Source organism: Macaca mulatta, chromosome 20, assembly GCF_049350105.2.
Source record: "Macaca mulatta isolate MMU2019108-1 chromosome 20, T2T-MMU8v2.0, whole genome shotgun sequence".
In the NCBI taxonomy this organism is placed as follows: Eukaryota; Metazoa; Chordata; class Mammalia; order Primates; family Cercopithecidae; genus Macaca; species Macaca mulatta.
Window position 1 is genome coordinate 80,993,927 of NC_133425.1, and position 20,819 is coordinate 81,014,745.

General features: G+C 59.2%; 2 protein-coding genes and 1 long non-coding RNA gene across 20 annotated transcripts in view; 2 read left to right on the forward strand and 1 right to left on the reverse strand.

Annotated features, from left to right (window-relative positions):
* GSE1 (Gse1 coiled-coil protein) overlaps positions 1-20,819 on the forward strand; it is a 513,676-nt gene that overhangs the window by 438,328 nt on the left and 54,529 nt on the right. Inside the window, exon 1 of one of the 18 annotated variants that reach the window (XM_077987025.1) lies at positions 10,116-10,359. The exons of 13 other annotated variants lie outside the window; for them this stretch is intronic. Coding sequence is in view for 2 of the 5 variants with exons in the window: in XM_001082386.5 (XP_001082386.2) it covers positions 12,202-12,208 (7 nt within the window). In the remaining 3 variants the exon portion in view is untranslated. Of the gene's footprint in view, positions 1-10,115; positions 10,360-10,730; positions 12,209-20,819 lie in introns of those variants that run through there. 4 more of the 18 variants (XM_077987030.1, XM_001082386.5, XM_028841075.2 and 1 more) reach the window with 4 other exon arrangements.
* LOC144338299 (uncharacterized) overlaps positions 1-20,819 on the reverse strand; it is a 120,130-nt gene that overhangs the window by 95,105 nt on the left and 4,206 nt on the right. The gene's annotated exons all lie outside the window — the stretch shown is intronic.
* The window catches only part of COX4I1 (cytochrome c oxidase subunit 4I1), a 240,267-nt gene that overhangs the window by 35,490 nt on the left and 183,958 nt on the right, over positions 1-20,819 (forward strand). The gene's annotated exons all lie outside the window — the stretch shown is intronic.

Consider the following 20,819-nt stretch of genomic DNA (forward strand, 5'->3'; position numbering starts at 1 on the left):
GGAGTCTCGGAGGGGAAATAGGCCTGTGGGAGCCCCAGAGGCAGGCTGAGGGAGAGGGGCCCACCAGGAAGATGAGAAAGGTGCGGTCTGAGGGGTGGGAGGGGAGCAGCCCCAGGAGAGGGGGCACCTGGGGTGGGGCAGCCATGGGTGTCTGCCAGGCCCACGGCAGCCAGGGAACGTGGGATTGCAGGGGCCAGGCTGGTGGGGAGGAGGCCTTTCAGGACCAGAGCTCGAAGACACAGGCCAGAGGAAGGCCAGGCAGGAAGAGGCTCTGTGGGAAGAGGCAGAGCAGGTAGGAATCAAGGTGGGGATGACCTGGGGACCCACCGCCTCCACGCTCACCTTCAGCGCGGGGCCGGCAGGCAGCTGGCTAAAAATCTCAACACCAGGGTGAAAACAACTCTGTCCCTCTAACCTTTCCTTTTTGATTATTTTAATTTGTGAGACCAAATTATAAAGACATAAACACAACAAGAGCCAGAGCAGCGGGATCCTTGCAGCCGTCCTGAGCTAGGGAGCGGAGGCCCAGGCCTTGACCCCGCGTCCCCAGGGCCCGTCTATCCTGCGGTGGGCGAGGGTGGGGCTGCCCTGGACACCAGGGTCTCCTCTGTCTGCGTGCATCGCTTGTTGAGCCTGCGAGTGATAAAGGCAACTGAGACTTGATTGTCCGAGTGACAGTTGTGATTTTAATGACAGGCAGTAGGTTATTAATCAAGACATTTGTCAGGAGCATTGGGAGGCGGCATGGAGGGAGAGGGAGAAGACGGGCCTGGGGGAAGAGACAGTGCAGTTCTAGAATAATCTCCTCCCTGGTTCAGATCCCAGCCCCACCGTCCAGGGAATTTGGCCTCTCATAGATTCACGGCAAGGATGAAGGCAGAAGGCCAGGCACACAGTAGGCACAAACGCTGATTCTGAGCAACCAGGGCTGCTGCCAGGGCCAGGTTAGCAGCACACAGCACCCAGGGGGCGTGCTTGGAGGCCGAGGCGGGGGCCAGGCAGGGAGGAGGCCGAGCGGGAGCAGCCTGTGGACCAGTTCACAGGCCTGCGTGTCCCCAGCCAGTGCTATTTGATACGGAAAAGAAATTCGAAGGCTTTTAACATATGGTAGAAAATCGGGGAACAAGGACCCAGAAATAAAAGTTTCTAAGGATCCCTGGGAGGCTTCTTGGGGGCTAATGGAGACCCTTGGACCCTGGCCAGCCTGGGGTTCTAGACCCACTCCTGGTCCGGTGTGAGCGCGCTCCCTTGACCTTGCAGGAGCCCTGCCCGACCCACATCTGTCCTGGGCCTAGGATGACCTGCTGCTCCAGAACCCGCCTTCCTGGGTGCTCTCTGGGCATGTAGCCCAGCTCTGGATGGTGGCCTTGGTGGGGGTCTGGGGTGTGGCTGTTTTCTGAGCCAGTGGACGGACCGGGAAGCCAGAGGACAGCCCCTCGCCCTGCCTGAGGACAGCCAGTTAATCTTTAGGAAGGAGGACAGTTCCTCCCAGGCTTTTGAGTGAATCACCCAGATTTCTGGTCCACTGGTGTCCAGGCTCAGCAGGTGGAAGTGTACTCACTGCTGCCATAGACGTGCCCGGTTACAGGGACTGCCCTTGCCCTCCCCCACAGGGGCCCGCACACTGGCCTCAGGTCAGGGGTCTGGGACTGGGGGGCTCCACAGCCAGCTGGTGACCTCAGCAGGCCTTGCTTCCCTGTGCCCCTGCCTGGGCTGCCATCCCATCCCCTCCAGGCCTGCCAGGGTCACAGCTGGCCGCTTTCCAGACGAGTGGCCAGGTGGCAGGAGCTGCCTTGCAGCCCTGTTTGGAGACAGGTGTGTGCATTTCGGTGTCTCGACCTCCAGCTGCTCAGAGCTGATGGGGCAACAAGCCCACCTTTCCCCCTCCATGGGAGAATTGTGGGTGAGGACAAAAATAGGTCTGCAGCTTTGGGGGAGCTCAGCTGGGGGAGGGGACCTTGTGAACCCCTCCATCTCAGAGCTTGAGTCCACAGAGAGGGCACCGTGTCCGTGGAAGGGTGTGGGAGACCCAGTGGAGAAAGTTCCCTGGAAGCAAAATGTGCTGGGTCATGACTGGCTTTGCTCGTGGCTGCTCAGCCCCCAGTGCCCAAGGGACATCCACACAGTCCGGAAGGGAATTTCCAGGGGATGCTTCTCTTAAGGCCACGTCTGCTTGGGGCTTCTCTGGAAACTGCAGGCCCTGCCCTGCACCTGACCTCTCCCAGGGACAGGCACAGGCCTTCAGATTGGATTTTGTTTTGTTGTGTTTTGAGGCAGGGTCTCACTCTGTCGCCCAGGCTGTGGTGCAGTGGTGCGATCATGGCTCACTGCAGCCTCAACCTCCCAGACTGAAGCCAGTCCTCCCACCTCAGCCTCCTGAGTAATCGGGACCACAGACAGGTACCACCATGCCCGGGTAATTTTTTTTTTATTCTATTTTTTGTAGAGATGGAGTCTCACTATATTGCCTGGGCTGGTCTTGAACTCCAGGGCTCCAGCGATCCTCCCTCGTTGGCCTCCCAAAATGCTGAGATTCCAGGTGTGAGCCACTGAGCCTGGCCCAGATCGGATTGTTTTTAGTTGAGGTGAAATTCATGTAACATACAATTAGCCATTTTAAAGGGTACAGTTCAGTGGCATTTAGTGCATTCATAATACGCAGCCCTTGTCTCTGTCCTGGTCCAAATCATTTTCTTTTTTTCTTTTTAATTATAAAGAAAAGCGGTGTAATTGGTTCATGGTTCTGCAGGCCTTGCAGGAAGCATGGTGCTCACATCTCCTCAGCTTCTGGGGAGGCCCCAGGAAACTTACAATCCTGGGGGAAGGCAAAGGGGGAGCCAGCACATCACGTGGCAAAGGCAGGGGCGAGAGAGGGACCAAAAGGACCACCCCAAAAGGAAACTCAGATCCATTAGCAGCCACTGCCCTCTCCCCTCCCCTAGCCCTAAGCAACCACTCATCTGGTTTTTGTCTCTGGATTTGCCTGTTGGGGCATTTCAAACAAATGGGATCCTCCTTGTATGTCCGGCTTCTTTCATTCAGCCTCGTGTCTTCAAGGTTCATCTGTGTTGTAGCGTGGATTAGCACCTCAGTCCTTTTTATGGCTGAGTCATAGTCCACTCACTGTATGGATAAACCGTGTTTTCTTCATCTATTCATCATCTGATGGACATGTAGGTTTTCACTTTTTGGCTATGTGCTGATAGGAACATCTGTACAAGGTTTTGAGTGGACCTGAAGGTATGTTTCAAGCCTTGCTGTGTATCAGGACCCATTCCTTTCTATGGCTGAATAATATTCCCGTGTATGCAGAGACCACATTTTGTTTATCTGTTCCCCCGTTGATGGTCATCTGGGCTGATTGGATAATTTTTAAAGATGCACCTTCTGAGGCAGGAGGATCCTTGAGACCAGGAGGTCGAGGCTGCAGTGAGCTATGATCGCACTACTGCACTCCAGCCTGGGCAACAGAGTGAGATTCTGTCAAAAAAAAAAAAAAAAAAAAAAAAGCTACATCTCTGAGAGGGAAGGCCAGACAGGGTGCTATCAGTATCTTTCTTTATGTGTGTGTGTGTGTGTGTGTGTGTGTGTGTGTGTGTGTGTATTTATTTATTTATTTATATTTATTTGTTTTTGAGATGGAGTCTCACTCTGTTGCCCAGGCCGGAGTGCAGTGGCATGATCTCGGGTCAATGCAAGCTCCTGGGTTCACGCCATTCTCCTGCCTCAGCCTTCCTAGTAGCTGGGACTACAGGCGTCCGCCAGCACACGCGGCTAATTTTTTGTATTTTTAGTAGAGACCGGGTTTCACCGTGTTAGCCAGGATGGTGTCGATCTCTTGACCTCATGATCCGCCTGCCTCGGCCTCCCAAAGTGCTGGGATTATAGGCGTGAGCCACCGCGCCCAGCCTGCTGTCAGTATCTTCATACTTACAGAAGCCAGGGACTTGGGTGTCTGGCCAGGCCCCACCCGCTGTCCTGCTCCCCTTGCCTAGTGACCAGCCAGGGGCCGGCAGGGGCTGGGCTCACACAAGTTGCTGGTGTGATTCTTGGAGTGTGTGTGACATTCCAAGGCCTCTCCTAATGTTGGGAGGTGAAAGGAGTTCCGCTGCTCTCACTCCAGGCCCAGTGTCCCAGGGCAGAAGTGGTCTAAGTGACCGACCTCCCTGCCCGTCTGGTCTGGCGCCGAGAAGTGCTTCCTCGTAAAACTTTATTTGTATGTGCTGCCGCCCTTCCACTTCCTCCGCACAGCAAATCTGAGGGAACGCTTCTGAGCTCCAGCTGCGCCCCAGGCACTGGGCATGGCTCTCTCTATTGTCTTGTCTGGTCCTCACCAAAGTGGGGGCAGGGGACACCTTCCTTGCAGGGCAGCAGCTAAGGAAACGGGTGTGCAGTGGGTGGACATTTGCCCAGTCAGGCAGCTTGACTCCCACGTCCATCCTCTCCCTGCACCCTCCGGGGGGTGGCCACCGGCTGTGCTCTCCAAAGCCACATGTTAACGTTTGCTGTCTGGGTGGTCATTGAATGGGGTTAACACGTCTGGCCCCAGGGTGTTTTTAGAGGTAAGTGGTAGAGAGGGTGCTGCCCTGCCCATAGGGAGGGAGCCAGACAAACTGAAGACCGCTTTGTAGGTGATCAGAAGCCTCAAACAGCAGGCTGGGCTCATTGGCGGCCCAGGAGCTGAGACTGCCTCACTTGGACTGGAGGTAGTTTCCTGATGGGAAGAAAAGTTGCAAGGAGGAGACCCTGCTCCCCTCTGACTGCTGCCAGCGAACTGGACCTGTTTCTGCTGTGGTTTGTGTTCCGTTGACATCGTTGAAAGCTACCCATGTGCCCATCGGGCTTGGCCGCCAGCCCCTGCCCTCCTCCTCACCTCCACCACAGAAGTTTCAGCTCCTGCCCTTGAAGTCTGCCGTGGCACAACCACTCCAGCAGGCCTGCCAGGTAGACGGGGTTCTCAGCGCGCTGCAATTTTATAAAAGCCTGCTAAAATCAGACCACTCCGGAACACATGCTCTCCCGGCTTTACATCACCAATGTTGACAGTAGGAAAATTTGGCCAGGTTTCTCTCAAATATGAAAAATGGGAACTAGGCATGCGAGGAAATGAAAACCTGGCATCCCCACCCCAGACAGCAGGAGTGCTGGGAAGGCACGGCGGACTTCTCCGAGCCCCACAACCTCATCCGTGCAGTGTAGCGATGCCCGCCTGCAGGGCCCTGAATGCAGACCTGGTCAGGTGCCCTCACACAGCCGCACTGTCTGGATGTGCAGGGGACGGGGCGGAGGGCTTCAGGTCACTGGAGGAGGCTCCTGGCAGAACATCTCCTTGCCAGGAAGGAGCTACTTTGCCACTGAGTCGGCCCGTCACTGGGTCCTGGAGCTTCTGGGTGACCCGGTAGAGGGACAGGTTGTGGAGAGCAGTTGAGCCAGGCCCACCACCGGGGTGCAGGACCCAGCCTGGATGCCCTGGGATCCCCATGGCTTGCCTGTGGCAGCCCAAGTGGACGCAAGCTCTTCCCAGGATTTCAGACACTTGGGACGCTTATACTTGGCCAGGGCTGTCTGGCTAGCAGGGGCCAACTTGCCTCCCAGACAGTAACAGGGCAAGGGGTATGTGTCGGGGGAGCTCACTGGTGGCAGAGGGTCCAAAACTCCCAGGATCCTCTGTCCCCATCAAGGGTCCGAGCACTGCTTCCCCAGCCCCCTTCCCCTGCCTCGGCCTGGCCTCGCCATATAAAGTTTAAAGGTTTTAAATGCAAATATTTCTCTTTTATAGATGCCAGCTGTCTCCAGAGAGTGCGTTTCCTTGCTGTTCAACTTTATTGTCCAATTAGCTTCCCATATCTGAATACCGGAGAGCCTGGGGTGGGGGGGGACAAGAGGGAGGAGGGGGGCTGCAGGGGCAGGGGGAGGGGAGCTGCAGGAGGGAAGAGGAGGGGGCAGGAGGGAGGAGGAGAGCCATGGCTCCTGGGCCAGCTCTGGAGCTGGAAGGTGCCCTCTGGGACCTGTATCTGGGTTGGGGTCAGGGAGTCCAGGTCATAGGGTGGGCACCTCTCCAGAGGTGAGGTCACCCATTTCAGGTTTCCCCAGTCCAGTAGGAGAGGCAGGAGCCGGGGGTGGTTGGTGGCAGGGGCATTCTTTTCCCATTTAGAAAAATAAAGCCAGCAGCCCCGACGCACACGGCTTCCTTTTACTCCCTCTCCCGCCTGCTTTCCAGCCGCGGTGGCGGCGTCCCCATTCACCAGGGCTCGGCGGCGCTCACAAAGCGAGGCAATTAGAATTGAAAATCTATGCAAAACAGCTGTTAACTGATTGTAAAGGAGTGCAGCTGTGTGCGGGGTGCGGATTGGAACCAGGCGCTGAGAGGGCAGGAAGTGTGGGGCAGCCCGGGGTTAAGAGGAAAACTCCTCAAAGGGAGTTAGCCGGGCCTTAACCCTTTCCTGTTCCCCTGGAGGTGACCTGGGCTACTGAGGGCCACCTGAACTGCTGGGGTGGGGCTCCCCCAGCATCCCTGGAGAATCTGGTTCCTCCCCAAGAGGGGCAGGCAGGGAGAGGCGGGCCCTGCTTTTTCCTCTCTCCCTTCAGCCTTTATCCATTCAGCAGATTTGGGTTAAATCTTAAATCCTGCCCAGGGGTTGGGGACTGTGTCCCTGCTAGGAGACAGGGGCCCCTCTTCCCTTGAGGCCCCCACTGCCGCTCTGGAGCAGGGAGTCTGGGACTCCAGCAGACACGCTGTGGCCCGGCCTACAGGGTGGCTGGTGGAGGATGCTGCTTCTCAGGCCCTGCTTGGAGACCTTGGCTCAGTAAGGGGAGGGGCCTGGGGATCTGCATTCCTCCCCCCACCCATGATTTAAGACCCGCTGCATTATGTGGTCGCTATCTAAGAGGGGGACGCAGCCTGGAGAGATGAATTCCAGAGGCAGGGATGGGAAAAGCCTTCTTGCAAGAGATAAGATGTAAGCTGGGCTTTGAAGAATGGGGAGCATTTCTGGGCCAGTGATAGCAGGGCAGGAAACAGAGGAGGGTGGAATCTAAGTGGTGGGAGCTTGCACCTTCACCGATGCCTAGGGCAGGGCTGAGGGCAGATGGGGTAGCTGGGCAGCCTTCTACCCCTCAGCCCTTCGTGCCCTGTGGATTTAGTGCCCTCTTTGGACTTAGCCCCCCACCCCCTGCCCCTGCAGCAGGGCTGGTAGCCTTGGGGAGGGTGGGCTGTGCGTGCAGGGCAGCTGGGTGAATCCCAGGGTTCTCAGCTCTAGGCAGCGAACGGCCCCCTCCCCCGGCCCCCAACCAAAATGGTTTTCAGGCACTGGACAGCTGCCCAGGGGTAAGCACGTAGACCTGAAACCGCTTGAGAACTGTCGTCCCCCTGCAGGTGTATCTTTCTTCATAATCAGAGTGACCATGGCAGGTGGTTACCGAGAAATGCTGCCAGGTGTAAGAGCCACGTCTGGATGAGACTCGTGCTGGAATGTGTGTGCCCAAGGCAGGCCAATTAACCTTCTCAGGTCTCCCCACTCGGGCTGTGTAATGGAGGTCACTGCCTGCCTTGCAAGGCCAGGAGGGCTTCCAGTGACATGCGCTGAGCAGCGCTGGCTCTTGTTAGGTGCTTGGTGAATGGCAGAAGTGATCTTTACCTCCTGGCCCATGGACATCCAGGTCCCTGATACTTATTTGCGGATCCAGGCGCTGAACAAGGTGTCCAGGCAACATAATGAAGGTGACATGCAGTTCTTACGTGGTAGGAGCAACTGGCCAGGGTGGAGAATGACCTTGGGTTAGGCTGTGTGCTGTCTTGCTGAGCCCTAGAAGAAGCAGAACCAGAAAGAACGTGTCCAGGATCCATCCTCCACCAGGGCTGGGCCCTGTGCTAAGACCTAGTGGGGTTGTGACAGTCATGGGTGGTGCCCGCACCCCTGAGCACCTGACATGGCCCAGGCTGATGCTTAGGCAGTGGTCGTGGTGGTCTGTGCTGTCATCCTGCCCTCTTGCCTTCCAAATTTCCTTGCTGCCTTGAAGTGTCCCCTCTGTCAGTGTCTGCCCTCTGCTGTCTGTCCCTTGCCACCCCTGAGTTTAAAAAACAAAAAACAGAAAAGGACAGGGTCTTGCTTTGTGGTTCAGGCTGGAGTGCAGTGGCACAATCATAGCTCAGCCTCAGACTCCTGGGCCCAAATGATCCTTCTGCCTCAGCCCCCCGAGTAGCTGGGACCACAAGCTTGTGCCATCACATCCAGCTAACCTTGACCTCTCCGAGGCGCTTGCTGAAGGCTTACTGGAATTTTCAGTTTTGTTTCTGGAAAAGCAAGTGTGAAACAGCCCAGGGTTTAGTGTGTTTGTGGATTGAAAAACCACCCACCCTCTGTGGTTCAAGGCATCCCTTTCTTTCTGGTGGATCCTTCTAGACCTCACGCCTCCAGACACCCCTCTTAGTTCCTGAGCTCAGGGAGTAGATTTAAGGTGTCTCATGTTCATCTGAAATGGAAAGCTTTTTTTTTTTCTTTGAAACAGGGTCTCACTCTGTCGCCCAGGCTGGAGTGCAGTGGCACAATCTCAGCTACTGCAACCTCTGCCTCCTGGGCTCGTGATCCTCCTACCTCAGTTTCCCAAGTAGATGGGACTACAGGCACACGCCACCATGCAGAGCTATTTTTTTTTAAATAGAGACAGGGTTTTGCCATGTTGTCCAGGCTGGTCTTGAACTCCTCATCTCAAGCAATATGCCTATCTTGGCTCCCCAAAGTGCTGAGATTACAGGCGTGAGCTACCATGCCCTTAGGAAAGCTTTTAAGATTTAAATATCTTTCGTGCACAGGTCTGATAGGTCCCAAGACTTGTGGAGGTAGGGCTGGAGTTTGCACGTAGGTGTCACTGAAGCAGGTACCTGAGCCAGGTGAGGGGCTGGGAGCCTGCCTTCCGCTCTTGGAGGCACAGTTTAGTTAGGTAGGGGACTCAGGGTGTGAGCAAACGCGCACCAGCCACCAGCATCCTGTTGCCTTGGCACAAAGGACAGTCCGTGATAAGGAGCAGCGCGTGCAGCGTCCCCAGGGCAGGACTCCTGCTCTGGGAGATGCCCCCGTAGGCCCGGCCCTGGCACCTACCTAGCTCCTTGCAGGCAAATGGGAGTGGAGGATGGGGAGGAGGTCCACGGAAGGAGAGCTGTGCCCAGGAAGGGCTCGCACTATCTGGGGGCGCGGGGCTGTGGGCAGGGCGCTGCTTAGGAAGAGAGAGGAGGAGGAGCAGACCTGGAGGGAAATGGAGGGAGGCCAGCCTTAGCCCCAGTGCTGGGAAATTAGGAGTCAAGCGACAAACCTCGTTAGCGAGGAGCGCGCCGGCTGCAGGAGAGCAATTCCCACCCTTAAACTCGGAGGCCGTGCTCCGGATTACTAATTTCCGGGGGCCGGGCGCACTGACAGTGAGTGTCATCCATCTCCCCCGTGCCAGCCCGCCTGGTGGCCGCCAGCGTTTCCCGGCCAGGACTCACAGAGCGGCTCGCTGCTGCCCCCCGGCGGCTGCCGGGGTGTCCGGCAGCGCCTTGCTCCCCTAGGCCTACTGGGCTGGGACCGGGAGACTCCAGGTGTGAGCAGTTTGGAGCGTAGCTTGCATGTCACCTGTGTGCGTGATCTTGAGCAACTCAGGGCCTCAACTTCCTTATCTGTGAAACGGGAGCAGACCACCCATCTATCTCGCAATCCAGGGGAGCTAGATGTATACGCAGGAGGGATTGGCCGGCTCTAAAAAGTAGCCGAGTGATGCACCTCCCAGTGGCCACTCTAGATGTTTTTGTGGTTGGCCGTCGTGGTCCTGCTCCAATGGAGAAAGCTAACCCCACCTTCACCCCTGGCCCAAGGGCCTCTCCAAGGAAGAAGGTAGTAGGCGGTGGCACCGTGTCCCGGTGAGAGACCTGGAAGTGGGGCCTAGGTGTCTACCTGGAGAACTAGGCCGGAGGCAGCTCCCGGCCAGGTGCGAGAGGCTCATTTGCATGCTGTTCCCCTCCCCCAGCCGCCTGTAATCCAGGTGGGAAAGGGGCTGGGCCAGTCCTGGAGGTGCATTTTGTTTTTAAGGCTCCGGGCCAGTCGTCCATTCCTTCATAACACCTCCCTATCCTCCCCTTCCCCGGCCCGTGACTCCCAGCAGGAGTGGAGGCGCCCCTCCCCCTCCCAGCCCTGGCCGCTTGGGGCCGGGTGAATCCGCGGGCCAGTGCGGGTATAAATTACCCGGGGCCGTGCGGCCGAGCCACCGTGTGGTGCCTAAATTACAGCGTCCGGCCAAGGCCTCAAGGGGGGGCGTCGCCGGGGAGCTGGCGGGTCGTGCGGGGAAGCAGCACCCCCACGCCGTGCCAGGGCCGGCCAGCGTCCGCAGGTAGGAGCCAGTAACGGCCCGACCCGGCCTCGCCGGTCCGTTTCCCTTTTCGTTTGTGGTCGGCCCGGAGCCTTGTGCAAGGCGGGGGGCCGGCCTGCGTGCGCCCCCACCCCGGGGCCCAGGCGTGCTCTCGGTCAGAGGTGGAACGGGGAGCGCGGGGCCTGGGGGCGCCCGCCAGACCCCGCCCCCCGGAGGGCACACAGGCTGGTTCTGCTCCTCGCTGGCGCGGGCCCCGAATGCTCTAGGCCCGCCAGCGTCATCGGGAACAGATGGATGGGGGGTGGCAGGCGCCCAGCGCTCGCTCCCGTCGCAATCCGCGCTGGCGCGGGGAGGGGGAGGGAGGAAGGCGGGGGAGGCGGGCCCGCGGGGACGGCAGCGTGCGCGCCTGCCAAGCCTGGCGCGGGCATGTCCCGGGGCAGGTTTGGGGCTGGCAAGAGGGGGCTGAAAGTCGAAACCCGCAGCGCAGGGGCGGCCGCCCAGGGGGTGCTCGTTTGCCCCAGGACTCAGAAGTAGGGACGCGCTAGATCAGAGGGGTGTTGGAACAGGACGAGGAGGGAGTTACCCCGGGGCCTCGGAGCCGCCCGGGGGGGTTACAGCCCAGGGCGCCAGAAGGCGGCGGGGGAGGCCTGGCGACCCCTGCCCCCGAGGCCCGCCCCTTTAACCCCGAGCTTCCTGGGGACGCGACCGCCACGATTGGGTGGGGGCGGGGTGGGCGGAGCCGAAGGTGGGAAGGCTGGGGCCCTCAGTCCCTCTCCGCGCCGCCTGTGGGTGCCCAGGAATTTCAGGACGCTCCCTGAGTCATTCCAGTCAAGTGCCTGGGTGAGGTAGGGTGGGGGGGGTGCCAGGAATGGGGAGGCGCTGCGCTGGGGCCAGAAGCGCAATGGGTCGTGCCAGTTTCTGGAGGCGGGCGACCTCGCCTCTGACCGCAACCCCAGCTACTTAATGATCCCCCTGGCGGAGCGGCGCCTCCGTGGGTTCTCCAGCCCCTGGGCCGTGGGCTCTTTAAAGAACACCCCCCGCAGCGGCCCGCATTGTGGCCTTCCCAAAAGTTACTTAAAACTGGGGGATGGGGTCCCTTATGGAATTTTGAGGCCAAGTTCTTAGTATTCAGCCTTTTCTAGTTGGGGTAATAAGGTCAGGCATAGGGGGGTGGGGCTTGGGTACACAGTCTATTTTGTGTCTTCTCCCCCCACCCCACGTGCCACCAGCGCCAAGAAGGTTGTTCTCCAAAAGGCCTCCAGGACACGGAGTTACCCGTCCGCCCATTATTGGGCCTGCTCTGTGCCGGGCACTGTTCTAGGCTCCGGGGACGCGGCTGGGAGACAGGGCTCCTCTCACGTGGCGAGGGTGCTGTGGCTGCTCACTACTTTTAGAGTCAAGTGGCCGGTCTTAGCCACCAAGGTCCCCGGGACCCCGGAGCAGTCCAGCCAGGGGCTCCCGGGAGTGTGGGGGTGGCACCTCCGCGGCCCCGCTGGTGTCCTCGCCTCACCTGGCCCGCGGGGCCGGGGAGGGGCGTGTGCCTGGGCGGGTGGACCCGGGCGCCCGTCGGTGCGCGCGCGCGCGCCTGTGTGTTTGCGGCTGAAACCCGACACCTCCCGCTGGCTGAGGTCAGGGAGCCGGGAGCGAGCCAGTGGCCCGGGAGTGGGCGGCGTTGCGTTTGGGTGTGTCCTCGGCGGCGACAGCAGCAGGTGTTTCTTGGCCGGGGCCCCGGAAGCTCCACCTCCCCAGCAGGCCCGAGCTGCCGCCGCCGAGCAGCCCCGGGTGAGATAAGCAGTTTAGACAAACACTGGGCGACGGTGGCTCCAGCATGTGTCAGCCGAGGCGGAGCTGCGGGGCCCTGGCATGAAAGGTGAGCGCGCCGCACTGGGCCGGGGACGCGGGTCCTCCACCCTCCCCGCACCGCACTCTCCTCCTCCAAGTTCGCGGGTTCTGCGGGGGCGGCCGCCAACGGCTCTCGGGCAACTTCCCCGGAGTGTGAGCGGCGATAAGAGCCGGGAGGGCGGGCAGGCGACCAAAGGCCACCCCCTTCCTCCGCCCGCGGGTCGCAGCCTGGGCGGCCTGGCTGCGGGTGGGGGCTCCGGGCTCAGGAGTGTGCTCAGTGGGGGGCGGGGGGCGTGCGTAAGTGCGTGCGGACTAGAGGTCAGATAAAGTGGGGGGATGGGGGTGGCGGGGGGAGTTTCTTGAGAGCTGCGGGCGCTGGAGAGCTGGAATGAAAACTTTGCGGCGACGCGGGAGGGAGCGAATGGGGGTAGCTGTGCGCCCCCGCGGCAGGTGCTGGTGACGGCCAAGGAAGCGGGGGGCTCGCTACTGGGGCCGCGCCGGTTGGGGTTTTTGTCTTGCTCCCCTCCCCCTCCCCAACCCCTCATCGCGGGGGAGTTGGTCGGGAGGGCAGAACCGCAGCCTCCCGGGTCTGTGACCCTCACTCCCTGCTTCCCGAGGAAAGGGCGCGCCACGGGCTTGGCCGCTTCTCTCCTCCCTCTCCCCCCACCCCCGGCGGAGCGGCTCCCTGCCCCTCCCCTCCCCCCGCAGAAGATGGCTGCCCCAGCCTCGGAGGTGGGAGAGGGATTGCACATCCGCCGCCCCCCACCCGCGCTGGCCTTTTTCCCTCCCCGGCCCTTCCTGCTCCGCCTGGATGCGCTTCCCCGCCCCCAGCCCTCCCGGGCCCTGCGGCCGCGCTGATGGGCGGCGAGTGGCCCGACCGAGTGGAGCCGATTCAATTATATTGCAGCACCAGAGACACCTCCTCGGCCGCCCGCCCGCCTCTCCAGCAGGCTAATTAAATTCCCTTCATGGAGGCGGAGCGGGAGTGGAGCTCACCCTCCCTGCGCCCGCCCACCCCCAGCTTCCCGCCTCCCCTCCCCAGCGCCGGGTGGGGGACCAGGGGGCCACTTAGAAATGTACAGTGGAGACTCCAGGCGCAGGCCATAGGGAGGGGGTTCCCAGATCGCGGGCAGGGATACCGCGACACCCCCACTGGATGGGGGGGGGGTGGAGGCTGTGCTCCTTCCACGTGGTGGGCCGGGGGCCTGGTTGCAGTGTCCGTGTGAGATCCGAGGGCAGCATGCTGGCGGTGTGGGAGCACCTGCCGGGTTCCCAGCTGGGCGGTGGATGCCAGCCGGAGTTGAGTCGGTTTGGCTCTTACAAACTATCTTTTGTCTGCAAAGTGCGTTTAAAACACACTAAACCCCTGGTAACCGCTGCAGTGCCTTATCTGGGGCCTGAGGGGTAGGGGCCCACACAGGTTGGGGTTTGGAAACAAAAAGCGGGACCACCAAATGGAAAGAGAGCTCCTTTTGTAAAAGGCGCCTGAACAAAAGGCCCAGTCGCACTCCGGGTGGGAGCGTCCCCGCCTAAGCCGATTTCTAGGAGGCGGGGGACAAAGGGGTAGAGAGAAGGTCTTGGTGGGGCGCTTTGAAATGTGCCCCCTGGTTGGCCGCCTCGTCCTCTCCCCTGGGATTCTGTGCCCCCGTCCCCCGGCAGGGGTGGAAGGGACACCCAGGTGAGCAGCCTTCCCCGGCTTCCCTCGGTGTTGCTTAAGCTTGGGGCACTTCAGTGTTGCTCACCCTGTGTTTACGGCCGCCTCCACCAGCAGGGACGGCAGAACCTGAGGCACAGGCTGTGCCTGACTCAGCCGCCACGCCACAGGTGAGGGGCCCAGGGCGCAGGCTCCGACGGCGGGGTGTGTCATCCCGGCCGCCGGCTGTGCAGGGAGCCGCCGCCCCGCCCAGGTAGACTCGGGAGCGCTGGAAGAGGCCCTGGCTTGCGAGAGCAGCGACCTCGGTGCTTCCTAAGACTTTCTGAGACAGCCAGCCCCGTGTGGGCAGCGTTCCTGATCTCCTGCGGGCCGGGTGCGAGGATGGCTTTTGTCACTCTGGCAGCAGCCACCAAAACCAGGAGGGGAAGCGGGGGAAGCTGGAGCCAACCACGGTTTTGACGCTTGGAGTTTTCTTTCCTGGAGCCTTGGGGGCGGTGCCGTGCCAGAGCTGGTGAGAGCCCGCCAGGGGCCTCTGGTGACCCAGGGTCAGCCCCGCCTTGGGAAGGGAGGTCAGGAAGTCCTGGTTCTAGGCACAGTGAGGCTGAGCTCAAAACAAGAAAGGCAACAAGCTGGCCATTGTGGCGCAGGCCCTGAGCTCTTTGGGACGGTTTTTAGGATCCTGGAGTGTCAAGAGTTCAAAGGGACTTGTAGATCTCCAGACTCGGTGTTTTAAAACTGCTACTGGCCAGGCCTTTCCAAGCCCAATTAAGCCACAGCGTCTGGGTTCCTGACCCGGGTCTGGGGGTTGTCAGAGCTCCCCACCTGATCCTAACGTACAGACGGGGGGCAAACTGGGGCCTGGGGCGGGGTGTAGGGCTGACACCACGCTCACAGCAGGAAGCCTCCTCTGATGGCCCCGTGAGCCCTCCCCTCCAGCAGTCACTTCCCTGTCTCTGGGGGAAGTTCAGGGGCTGCAGATCTGAGTGCCTTGTGGTTTCAGAGCAGAAGCCAAGCCTGCCTGTGGGCTCAGCATTGCCGGCCCAAGGAAGAGCCAAGTCTGCACAGCGCCACTCTGTGGCAGACCAGGGTCCTGCACCTCTGAGCTAGAGATCCCCCCCCAGTCCCTGGAGTCCCAAATTCCCCTTGAGCCCCCTGGAGCAGGTACCCTCTGTCCTCCCTTGCTCTGAAGGAGGCAGAACCGGGGGACTTTGGGCTCAGAGCCCCGAGCTGAGGGGCAGGAGCTGGTGCCTCCCACTTTTCTGAAAGAGTGCGGGTAAGCTAGAGGCCTGGCTGCTACCTTTTTCTTGCCCTCAGGAACTCGCAGGGGTTTGTGGAGTTGGCTAGCAGGGCCGGTTTTTTCTGGCCCCATCTGAAGCCTTGGAATTCCCAGCCTGGGTTACTCGAAGTCCAAGGATCAAACCCCACCATCGGGCCGGGGTTGGATGGGAACCCTCTCTGGGTAGCATGTGAATTGCCTCTGTTGTGGCAACAACAGGGTCCTCGAAAACCACAGGGTTTCCCCTCCCTTTCCTGGTGTGCTGGGAGAACTGTTTTTGAACCTGCAGAGATCCATGTTGCAGGTGACATTTCAGCTTGGTAGCTGTGCTGAAGCCTGGCCGGCTGGCTTTAATTCCTCCCCCCGTGGAGTCTCAGATCTCAGCGGCCTCACTGAGTGCGGTGTGGGATGCCGTGCTGCTGGCTTCACTTCCGCATGCTGGCCTTTCTCCCCCGGCTGAGGCCACAGCCTGGGAGGTGACGTTTGAGTGTCCCTGTCAATGAGAATTTATTGAGCTCCTCCTCTGAACCCAGCCGTGTGCTTGCTGCTGGGAGGTGTACAGACAGATAAAACAGGAGCGTGGCCAAAAGCAGCCCTTTGCACGCCTGCCAAACGCACACTCGGGGGCCTTTTAATCTTGCTTCTGCAGCTCTGATCCCCCACCAGCCTCTTCTCTCACGCCCTCAGCTCCAGCCAGACGAAACCACACGCCGTTCTCGCCACTCCTGCATTTGGCCACGTCCCTGTCCTAGCATGGGCCGTCCTGTCTGCCTGGGATTCTCCCGTCTGCTGCAAAACCCACCTGTCCCTGAGGCCAGTCCACCTGCCCTTCCTGACCCGATGCCTCCCTCGCTTCCATAATCCCATGCCCATCCCGTGTCTGGAAACAGAAGTTCAGAGGGGAAGTGAGAGCTGCCCCCAGGAGGCTGGGGCGGAGCCCAGGCCTGGAGGAAGGAGCCATAGATGAGGGCAGGGCTGGTGCTGGAAAGGGCCTCTGCGTTTACCCTCACCTGTGCCTGCAAAGCATCTGTGGAAAGAAGGGGTTAGGCTGCACTGGAGGCTTTTGTGGGTCCCTGTAACTTGGGGTTTCTAGGGAGGCAGGTGGAGGAAGCAGGGAGCCTCCAGCCCAGGGGTCTCTCCTGGCTGCACTTCTGAATCACCTGGGGGGCTTTTCAAAGCGCCCAGTGCCCAGGCTGTACTGCCAAGCAGTTCAGCCCAAACCTCGGGGGGACGAAGCCTGGGCATCCATGTTTAAACCCCCCAGGTGACTGCCATGTGCAGCTCAAGCTGAGACCCTGGCTCTGCTTTCTTCCAGAGCAGCTTCCTCGTCACCGGGGGGCCAGGGTGGGAACTTTTCAATGCTTGGCCCTCCTACTCCAGAAGGGCCTTCTGCTGGGGGGAGCGATGTGGGTAGGAATTCCGTTCCCTGGGAAGATGGGCTGATGCTGTTTAAGGAGACTTGGGGTCTGGTCTCGTTCCCACCTGGGAAGCCAGAGACCACCTTGCTTGCCCTGGAATTGGATGGAGAACCCTGATGACTCAGAAATGGACATCTCCCCTCTACCCCACCTCCCCCGCAGGACGGGGCACCTCTCACCTGGCTGCTCTCTGGATGTCTGTGGGCCATGTGTTAACCCCAGGCAGAATCCTGAAGGTCATTCTTGCCTGGCCCAGGTGGGCTTTGAGCCCTTCTAGAGGGGCTTTCAATGCAGAGTCCCATTGGCATGGGTGGATTCGTGTTCGCCCGCATCTCTGGCCAGGCCTTCCAATTCTGGAACCGGTTCCTCCAGCTGGAGGACTTGACGTATCTGAGGAGGTGTGTGTTATCGTGGTTTTGGGATCGCTGGACTGAGGCGGCGTGAGGTGGGTTCATGCTAATGGTGATGTAGACCCTCCCACTTTAATCATCACATCCTCACCCCCACCCGTGTTCTCATCTGTAAGACGAGGATGCAGAGGCCCTCTGGCAGTTGAGGGTGAGGATGAGATGCTGTAATGCTTGCCACATGCCCCTGACGGGTAAATGCCATATGCGGGTGAGGGTTGAGAAGGCCTGGAGCGTGGGGTGAGCGCCTGGTGAGTGTCAGCTGTTACTGTGTTGATCGGTGCATCTGACGGTCCATATCTGCCTCTTGCTTAGCTTGTGTGACCTCGGGCACTTGTGTTCTGGGCCTCAGTCTTCTAATCTGTAGAATAGGAATGACAATGTCACCTGTATCCTGAGGCTGTTGAGGGTTGAAGGCTTTATTACCAGGTGCCCAGTGCAGCACCTGACACAGGCTCTGCAAAGCCTCGCGGCTACTCCTGTTGCTGCTGCTGCTGTGGTTTTTGTTTTAATTAGAGACAGGGTCTTGGTCTGTGGCCCAGGCTGGAGCGCAGTGGTGTGATCACAGCTCACGACAGCCTCAAACTCCTGGGCTCAAGTGATCCTGCTGCTGCAGCCTCCTGAGAAGTTGGAACCCCTGGTGCGTGCCACCACACCTGGTTAATTAGGAAATTTTTTTTTGTGGAGACGGGGTGTCACTGTGTTGCCCAGGGTGGTCTCAAACTCCTGATCTTGGGTGATCCTTCCGTCTCAGCTTCCCAAAGTACTGGAGTTATAGGCGTGAGCCACTGTGTCCAGCTTGGCTTTAATTTACAAAGCTCCAAGGCTGTGTTCCCCTATCCTCAACTCACTCCCTTGCAGTGTTGGGAGTGGCCCCTTTTCCCACCAAGACTGGAGCTGCTTTTTCTGCCCAAAGGCTCAAGGCACCACAGCAGACCCAGCCAACCCCTCTGCTGGGCTGTAGCAGCTGGAGGTTCTTTTCGGGAGCCTCAACACCCCCTCAGGCTCACATGCACACCACTGCCCCCTTGGTGACTGGGACTCTGGGCCCAGGTGGCGGGAGGTGCTTCAACAAACTGTCCCTCCCCCAGCCCTGCCCTTCCTGTGCTCGGATGGTGGGTCTGTGGCCGCAGGCAGCAATGAAGGGTATTGATCGCCCAGCTTTTGGTTGAGCAGTATTGATGTTGGACAGGTTAAGCCGTCCCAAAGGAAAATCTATGTGTCAAGCTGAGCACAAGACAGCTCGCCAGTGGGGGCCAGGGGACGGGGCACAGCCTTAGGGGCCTCTTCTGTGCTAATCCTGAGTCTTTTATCTTCTGGGTTGGGGGGCAAAGCCTGGGGGTGCCAAGCGATGCCCCACAGCCCCCAAGGGGGTCTGGAGGCATGGCAGGCGCCCTTACGTGGTGTGATCTGTGGGCAGATGGTGTGCCGGCCAGGTCTTGATCCCACTTAAGGAGTTGTCTCTGGGATTTAGTAACCAGCTGGGAAAGACTGTATTTCTGTATCCAGAGGTGCTTCGACTGTGCCGGCCTATGAGGGTCACGCTGTGGGCTGTGCGCCAGGCATGGTGGGGGGATATTCTCACTCCGGTGCGCTCCTCCTCCCCGGGGAGGGACTGACTTGCTGGGTAGGGTTTATCCCCATTTAGCCATCCACCGGAGAAGAAAGGGGCCCCGGGGACCCATATCCTGCCTGTAGTCACACAGCTGGTAATTGGTAGAGAAGTAGAAACTCACACCGTGAGGTTCCCACTCCAGCCTCCTCACCCAACTCCCACCCTGTCTCCGTTAGAGCCTGGAGAGAGGTGACCGGCTGCTTCAGAAGGCCCTGTTTAACCTGGGCTTCTTACGGGGTGCAGTGGCTCAAGCCTGTAATTCCAGCACTCTGGGAGGCTGAGGCAGGTGAATTGCTTGAGCGCTGAAGTTCAAGACCCCCCTCTACAAAAAAATTTAAAAGTAAAAAAAACTAGCCAGGCATGGTGGGACATGCCTGTGGTCGCAGCTACTCAGGAAGCTGGGCAGGGAGGATCACTTGAGCCCGGGAGCTCGAGGCTGCCTGCAATGAGCTGTGATCGCACCACTGCACCCCAGCCTGGGTGACAGAGCAAGACTCTTGTCTCAACAAAAAAAACAAAAACAAAATTAAACTGAGCTGCTTCACCCAGTCTCGGGATGTGAGTGGATTCTTCCAACTGAATTCCCAGTGTACATTTATCTTTGAGTGTATTTTTGTAATGTTTTTGCATTTGACATGTGGTATTTTTTCCATTCACTTAAATATACGAGGATCCACTAGACAGCCGATGCTATACTGGGTGTTGAAGACACAAAGTGGAATGCGGTTCAAGCAAAAATTCTCAGCCAGATGGGAGCATTGGAGAGACTTCCGCCTCCCAGAGGCTGCCATCCACGCGGCCGTGTCTGCCGCCCATCAGGAGGGTGTGGTTAGTCACCCCGGAACAGATAAGAAAACAGGGTTTCGGAATCGCCCTTGTGGAATGCCTGGGCCGAGCCCCACTCAGCCCTGCGTCTCTGAGCTGTTGGGGAACCCGTTTAGATAGTCTCAGCCCTGGGTCTCCGCGCTGTTCTTGGCCCTGGGTCTCTGTGCTGTTGGGGAACCGTTTACATGGTCTCGGCCCTGGGTCTCTGTGGTGTTGGGGACCCGTTTACATGGTCTCAGCCCTGGGTCTCTGGTGTTGGGGACCCGTATACATGGTCTCAGCCCTGGGTGTGTGTGGTGTTGAGAACCGTTTACATGGTCTCGGCCCTGGGTCTCTGTGATATTGGGGACCCGTTTACATGGTCTCGGCCCTGGGTCTCTGGTATTGGGGACCTGTTTACATGCTCTCGGCCCTGGGTGTCTGTGGTGTTGAGAACCATTTACATGGTCTCGGCCCTGGGTCTCTGTGGTGTTGGGGACCCGTTTACATGGTCTCGGCCCTGGGTGTCTGTGGTGTTGGGGACCCGTTTACATGGTCTCGGCCCTGGGTCTCTGTGGTGTTGGGGACCCGTTTACATGGTCTCGGCCCTGGGTCTCTGTGGTGTTGGGGACCCGTTTACATGGTCTCGGCCCTGGGTGTCTGTGGTGTTGAGAACCGTTTACATGGTCTCGGCCCTGGGTCTCTGTGGTGTTGAGAACCGTTTACATGGTCTCGGCCCTGGGTGTCTGTGGTGTTGAGAACCGTTTACATGGTCTCGGCCCTGGGTGTCTGTGGTGTTGAGAACCGTTTACATGGTCTCGGCCCTGGGTGTCTGTGGTGTTGGGGACCTGCTTAGATCATCTCTTGGAAAAGGTCTGTGGCCTCCCCTGTGCCTGGGTTTGCAGGGAGTGGAGGTGTGCGCTGAGATCGGATCTGTTTTAAATGAAGCTGATGTCCCGGCCTCCTTTTTTGAATACAGTCTTATCGTTTTACAACTTGTTTCCACTTAAATGTACATCTTACAAGACTTTATAGGACTAAGGAAGTTAATCCATCCTTAGCAGGGATGCCAGACCCCTGGAGCCTGTCACCTGGGCACAGGGAGGACATTTTAACTAAGCGGCTGGTTTCCAGTTTGAGACTGGTTGGGATCCTGCGGAGGGGCTCCGAATCCACTCACAGCAGGACTGTGTCTGCTTGGATGCTGGAGCTGGGGTTTCTCCAGCCACGGCTGGCATTGTGGACCGTGGGGTTTTGTGTCATCCGTGTCTGTTATCCACTGGAGAGACTGTTGTGTTCATTCTGCCAGATTACCCTTGAAGAAGCCGGGGAGGGGAGGGCGCTCCTGCTCACCTCTGCTTACCTGCCCACCTCGGGCTCATTCTTCCCACCCCACACCCCCCAGGGGGCCTTCAGGACGGGAGACATGGCCTGGACTACTTGTCATGTTACCAGTCCTGGTGGG